Source organism: Crassostrea angulata, chromosome 3, assembly GCF_025612915.1.
Source record: "Crassostrea angulata isolate pt1a10 chromosome 3, ASM2561291v2, whole genome shotgun sequence".
Lineage (NCBI taxonomy): Eukaryota > Metazoa > Mollusca > Bivalvia > Ostreida > Ostreidae > Magallana > Magallana angulata.
Genome location: NC_069113.1, coordinates 46,721,886 through 46,729,385, shown reverse-complemented (window position 1 = coordinate 46,729,385; position 7,500 = coordinate 46,721,886). Strand labels below are relative to the sequence as shown.

At 35.2% G+C, this 7,500-nt stretch overlaps 1 protein-coding gene across 2 annotated transcripts in view; it reads left to right on the top strand.

Moving 5' to 3' along the window:
- LOC128175789 (nuclear receptor subfamily 2 group F member 1-A-like) overlaps window positions 1-7,500 on the top strand; it is a 15,195-nt gene that overhangs the window by 1,941 nt on the left and 5,754 nt on the right. For both annotated transcript variants that reach the window (XM_052841628.1, XM_052841630.1), the window contains exons 2-3: window positions 2,028-2,555; window positions 3,118-3,168. In XM_052841628.1, coding sequence (XP_052697588.1) covers window positions 2,028-2,555; window positions 3,118-3,168 — 579 coding nt within the window. The remainder of the gene's footprint in view (window positions 1-2,027; window positions 2,556-3,117; window positions 3,169-7,500) is intronic.

The following is a 7,500-nucleotide window of genomic DNA, read 5'->3' as shown; positions in this document are numbered from 1 at the left end:
AAATAATTCCAACAATTGAATTTAGATCAGGAATATATTGCTCCTTAATTTCTATTTCCATCATATGAATATCCAGATAAGAAAAAAATATGAAAAAATGATTTATAAAAAGGTTACAAATTTTGATAATATAGTTGATAAAATTAGTATTTGGTTTCAATGAGGACAGTTAACAACGTTATAAATGTGACAAATAGTTGCATTGATGAGGAAGTACATTGACCCTCTCCCCCTATATCTAAAAGTCACAAGATCACGGGGACCTAGAACATACGTCAACGCAAGTACCCGATAAGCTATCAAAAGACAGATCCGCCCCAATATTTCATTTTAAAAAAATCAAATAAAAAATTGACTGCACACTGTGACCCGGACAATTCCCCAGGTATCACGCCGGAGTAAAGTCTCCTCGCGTTTCAGACAATATAAATATTTTAAAATTCATACTTAAAAATTGATCAGTATAGATAGATGTATAAAAACGCCATGACACCAGAGTTTATTATTTATAATGAAGTAAACAGCTTGTGAAGGATGGGGTGGAAAAAAAACCAGAAAAGAAAAGAGAAAATTCAGCCTCAATTAAGGAGTTTTGAATGGTGCAGGTTGTATATGTAAAGAGATCTACATATCGCCAAGTCAGAAAGCCGTGACACGGCGACCTTTTTAAAAGTTAACCACGACCCAGACATGTACGAAGTCTAGCGCAGGTGTCGCTTAGCGCATAGCTGTGCAACACAGAACTGACATAGGGATTTATCATGGGTACAGAAAAGTTGGCAGCATGCTCAACACAGATATAAACTTTGCATTTAAAAAACACGAATGAGAGGGCGAGAGCGCGGGAGAGGGAGAGCGGTATATGCACATGCATTATCTGGAGTGTGTGCACCGTGAAGTCAGCGTATTTGAACATGTGCAGATTTATTACGCTATATTTTTTTCCTTTCATTTTCAAGTAGGTTTTTTTGGTAATAACACAACATAAAAATCTTTATTACTTCATGCACAAATGTGAGACCTTTGTACACGAGTAATTAGTTTCTTTTGCTGAATGGATGAAGATAATTAACATGAAAAAACCTTGAAACCGGAGAGGGAGAGAGAGATTGGCATTGCATAACACATGCATGGAACAGAAGTACCCTGTCTTTTTAAACTCGGTCATTATGGGAAAACTTGTAAATGCTTCTTTTTTCCCGTTTCCACATCCCGCGTGGAGAAGGTGTTATTGCATGAAATCAATTACCGCAGCATAATTTCCCAGAGCCTGCAAGAGGCCTTTTGTTTAACGGTCCAACTCAAGATGTTTCACTCGCATCTCTTTGTTCCTACATTTTTGGTCATATGATATTCACACTTTTTCAATTGTGTTTTATGAGATTTTCTGGGGCGTTCTTGCAGTCTTTTTCCACAGATATTTTCTTTGATGCTGGAAGCAAGAGCGAGGAAGAGAAAATAGAGAGAGTTTTTTTGTTTGTAATTGATTGTGTAAGAGGAGTAATGAGTTATCGCTTTGGTCGATGAGTTCATGATGTACCTACAACATACGTGTGCTTACAGTACAGGTCACACCGTCACCAAAAGTAGTTTCTGGCGGGTTATGCAGTTAATTACCTGACAGACCCAATAGACATGCCTTTCACATATTTCCTTCTCGGTTTCTGCTTTGGTTGATGAGGATGACTTTCAATGACCAATTAACGTACAAATCTGTATTGTTGTTGAAACGCAAAGTGAAAATAATACTTTCATGAATAATTTGGAGAATTTCCTTATGCATGTCCTGTCTGATTGTCGTTATCTGGTTAAGAAAGAACTTTTTGTGGTTTTTTTATCAAATCAATCAGTGAACAAAACATTGAATGTGGATATGTGAATAGACAGTGTCCCTAATGAATCCTTCTACTACATGCTCAATAACCCATTAGCAATGGATGCATTCTTGTAAGGAGGCTTTAGTGATGCTTTCCTCAGATGAACTTAATTTTTTTGATTTGATGTTTTCCTGTTATGCTTCTTTTCAGCTGTTCAAAGAGGCAGAGTTCCACCAACCCAGCATCCTTTCCCTGGACAAGTCACGTGGGCTAACGGGGACCCATTAAACGGACACACATACCTTTCAAGTTTCATTTCCATGCTACTAAGAGCCGAACCATATCCAACATCTCGTTATGGACAATGTATGCAACCCAATAACATTATGGGCATCGAAAATATATGTGAATTAGCAGCAAGGTTGTTGTTTAGTGCGGTAGAATGGGCGAGGAATATTCCTTTTTTCCCGGAATTGCAAATTACAGACCAAGTAGCCTTGCTCCGAGTGAGTTGGAGTGAGCTATTTGTCCTGAATGCTGCCCAGTGCTCTATGCCTCTCCATGTGGCGCCTCTTCTGGCGGCTGCTGGCCTCCACGCAAGTCCAATGGCTGCAGATCGCGTTGTAGCTTTCATGGACCACATTCGAATTTTTCAGGAACAAGTGGAGAAGTTGAAGACTCTACATGTGGATTCCGCCGAGTACAGCTGTCTTAAAGCCATAGTTTTATTTAGTTCAGGTTTGTGTCTCTTTTACAAAACAAATTTACACCCTTCTTCTAATAACAATCTTGTTAAAATCTAGTTCGAAAGGTGCACCTGTTTAAAAAGACAGTTGAAAGAAAGTTTTTCACGAGATAATAAACTGGAGCACAAAAGGTGCAAACAAAGTTGGAGATATAATATTCCATTATCCAACTTTCCACACAATAGGAATAGAGTCGTTCCATGTTTCCCGCAGACGCTAAGCAAATAGTTTATATTTAATATTGATCAGAAAAAGGTTTTACCCGTAATGAATTATGTTTAAATAAATATACACAAGAATCCTCTCATGACTCCCTCGGGTTTTGAACCCTGTTAATTGATTTCATAGTGAAAATGTTGCATAACTCTCTTATTATTTACTTTTCACCGCTATATTGAACACAGTATCGTGTCGAGGGCCTATCATGAAGGAGAAATATTCAAATAGGCTAGCAAAAAAAGTGTTTTAGTTCCACAAAAAAGAGAATTGATGATCCATTGAAATTAAGATTGAAAAGTGTTACAGGCAGTAAAATGTTCTGTTTAATTTTACAGATAGAAAACCTGAACCAGTTCCGTCCCAAAGACCCGCGGTCAACGGATACAGTGAGTATCTTCCCTTTTTTCTCTCGTTCATTAACGTACACAAAGAGACATCTCTTAAGTGTGATAATGTAATTAAGTCTTAATAGTATAGAGAAAAAAATGTACTCCATGTTCCTAAGATTACAAATAAAAGGAAATCTTAACGAGGCGTGTCGATATAGCATATAAAAGTGCGGTAGCATCTGATATCATTAAATCGTCTAGTTTTATATCATGCTGCGTAAACTCCAAAACGTAACCTGCTGCAGAAGACCCAAAAGTCGTCTGCCAAGTTATCAACTACTGGGATATGACCCGTTATGCCCTTTGCTTGCGATTTTTCTGCAGGATGTTAAAAAAATTTTCGGCGAATCCGAAATGAGATAATTGGGAATTAACAGAAGGAAGCCCCTTGGGTCTTTGTGATGGAACTGGGATCCGGTGTTTTGATGATGTCATTTTGATATGTGTGTCCAGTTGTCGCGTAATATCTTCTAATATTAAAATATTTAGAATGCTCATATTCTGTGAATAAAAAAGCTGTAGGCATCTTTTAAAACAGAAGCATTTGACATATATATCATAGTTACAACGACAACAAAAATTCTCAGAAGAAACATTTTGTTTTAGAAAAATATTATCATTGGCTAGATCTGTGGACAGTTGACTGTTGAATAATCTGATTGTTGAATTACAAACGTTCATTCACCTCAAAATGGCCAAAACAGCATACAGAGCTATCAATCAAACCATTGGTGCTTGCAATGTAAAGATTGTACGATTTGAGCGACTTCTTTTGATCCCGTAGTCGACCATTGTAACATTCATACAGGCCGATCACGGTGACCTAGGACGCTGCAGGGCGACATATAATACAAATATGTAAGGCGTTACATTAGGGCGACATAATAAGCAGACTATAATTACATTAGGGCGACCTATTCTGTACACATAATAAGCAGAATGTAATAAAAGGCTCTGCTTTAAGGTGACATTCTGTACATATAACACAAACCTATAAGGCGTTACATTAGGGCGACAAGGACTGTACACATAATGAGCCAAATATGATATAAGGCTTTACATAAAGGTGACATAATCTGTACACATAAGAAGCAGTATTTGATTCGAGATTTACAAACGGGCGACATATTCTGGGCGCTTAAAAATAAGCAGAATATATGATATTGCTTAACGGAGAATGGGGTTCTCCATAAATTTACCCGGTTCTTCTTTTTTTTTGAAATAGCAAAAAGAAATATTTAAATTCACAAAGGAAGAAAACTGAATGGTGAATCCATAAATCTTTCCATCTTTTTAGAAATACACTTGCACTTTTTATATAAAAACTCATTTTATTTTTTTACTATGAAAATTGTATGAACGCTAAAAATTTTCGCTTGAAAACATATGCGAATATTGCACACAACTTTAATATTTATAGAGAAAAGGCTTATTTATCTATAAAACGGGACATTTCACGAATCGTTTACTTACATTATATATAAAATATATACACACCGCCGCACAAAAAATCCCAGGGGTGATGAAAAGCAATGCCAGGCAGCTTGGAAATATTAATTTATTGTGGACGGGTTTATAAACAAGTGCCACAGACAAGACAAGGGTCACACTAAATGACGAAGTACAAAAAGATACAGATTTTTTTTTCTTTGTCTAAATATAATAATATGATATTTGATTCATTTCCCCAAAAATAAATTTATGAATGAGAAATAATACATTCTTCTGTAACAGAAAATATAAATAATAAAAATGTGGGAATTATGTGATAAATCTAGAATTAAAAAATGACGAGGATATTTCTAAAGAGATCAAATTATATCAGAAGAATTGCGGTATTTTCAACGTAGACTATGTGATTAGTAGTAGCCTAGTGAAGAAACCAAGGACGTTAGGAGCAATAAATACTTGTCGGGCAATCAGCAATACGATTATTTTCCAGCACCGGATCTTATATTAATGAGTTGTTCCGAGTTTTCTCCTATTCACTAGATAGCAAATATTCCCACGATGTCTCCACAATATCAAGTGCATCTTTTTGTCGTCCTGACCGTACATGGTCAATAGCTTTTATCAATGCCCTTTATTTTCTCAAGCGACCGAGGTGATATGCACATTGTATGAATATCCAGTGAGATGATGGCTTGAGTTTTATTTTGAATTTATTTTCATGATGCCGTCTTTTTATGCCTTCTTATGCCTGAAAATATTTTTAAATGTCCAATATTTGTCAAAAAATATTTTTAAACGTAAGAAAAACATAATTTTTTCAGTGTAAATTATAAAATGACAAACATCACATAGCATTCTCACCTTAGAAATTTAGAGCATTGTAAAAAAATAAAATACCGTTTTTCCTTAGAAAATTCGTATTTTCCCCGGATTCTGTGGCAGTTTTAATATTTTTTGTGTGAAATGTCGCGAGGGGTTACATATATAACTGACAAACAATAAAAGATTAATTAACACTTGTCAAGAATTTGATTAAGTAGGAAAAATGAATTCGTATTTTAACCTCGATTCAACCTTGCATGGAAAAGCGCCATAGATCAAGTGAGCTGTCGCAGCGGTTTTTCTTGTGTTTATTATAAATACCTACACGAATTGTCGGCGAACACAGACGCGAAGAAAATATTTCAAACTTCATAAGAGTAAACACATTTGATGATAAAAAGCAACACCCCTCCTGACCCTTTGCATTGGAAGGGATTTATGGAGGATTAGGTTTTCCTTTCACCGTAGGATTTTGCATCAGAAACGTAAAATTCATCTTACAAATGCAAATAATTGAGTGTCAAAGAAAAGGGCTGAACTAGACGATTCTATAGAAAGATCGAAATGCTTTGACCCTTAATGTAGTTAAAATACAGGTGAGGTTTCGGGGTTTCTTTACTTTCTTATGTAACGTTTTGTCGACTTAAATGACTCCATTAGCAATCTTTGCGACGAGAAAAATTGACCTCCAACAAGTAAGCGGCTGATATGTTATCTGTGTAAACCTAGCAATGTTTAAAGATTGTCGACTAATTCTGTTTCTGTTATGACGATGAAAAGATTTTCAAAAGTACTCAACCTTTTCAGACCTCGAGAGCACCTTTTTTTCTTTCTTTTTTTCTCTCTCTCTACTGCACATTACACAAGTGTGAAACACTGCATATGATTGTAAACCTGCTGAATAAAAAACATGTTGCTTCAAGCTATAAATAATTTGGCAATTCTCCAAAAGCCTAGTTTTGTTCAAAGATTACGTGAGGCAATATTATATCACTATGGTGCAACGGTAGGCCATTTCAAATTATTTTTTCGTTTCTTAAAAAAATCTTATCTTGACGGTGAAACTAGGATAAGTGTGAGACTCAAATATGGCAGAACCTCATAGAATTCATAATTCACTGTTAAAAAAAAAAACTAAGAAAAAAATCGAGCAGATAATTGTATCTATTGTTTCAAATATTAATTCATGCAACAGAAAAATTATAAAAGGAGGAAAATAATGTGAGATAAGTTAACACCAGGTGAACAATGCAGCAACGAGGAAAAATGCGTTAACTCTAAACACCTTGACTTTTAAGGCATTTAGCCCCTCTCTCTCTCTCTCTCTCTCTCTCTCTCTCTCTCTCTCTCTAAGGGTCACGTGCACGTCTGTGGCAAGTGATAGGAAATAGCCTCAGGTGTTTCAAAGTGCAACCTATCATGTCAACCAATAAACTTCGAAAAAATTGTTTTTAATATTTTCTGACACACGATGTCTAATTAATTATTGTAATTTCGAAACAACAATTCGTTTAGTATATTTAATGAGTTGAATAATGTTAAGAATGAAATCCAGTGGACAAAATTTGAGCCAGATGTCATTGGCATTGTTGCCTTGTGTTGTAAATAAACGATAAAATAAAAAAAGGAAGACCAGTATTTGACAGTCTGCATTCAAAGTAGAGCAAAAAATTAGTGGCTGTATGAGTTATGAATAATTTTCAGCATCGAATGACAGTGTGCCATCTGTCCTTTTATTTAAAATGACCCAGGATTTCACGCAATACTTCATATATATTCATATCTTCGTTGAAAATTGTCATTATCGATATAATGTTATAGAACCAATAGGGATATCCGTATGTCTCCGTATAAAGTAATAATAAGTGATGAAAATTTATGAATTTATAAATTAAATAAAAGATCTGATTTTATTTATGCAAATGATCAATAGACTCGTGAAAAGATAAAATGTTAAAACGCAACTCTCCCTTTAATTTAAAATCGAAAACTTTAACAGTGTAGATGTACAATATACGTGTAATTTGAAGAAAAATGTGTTGCATATTCTTGTAC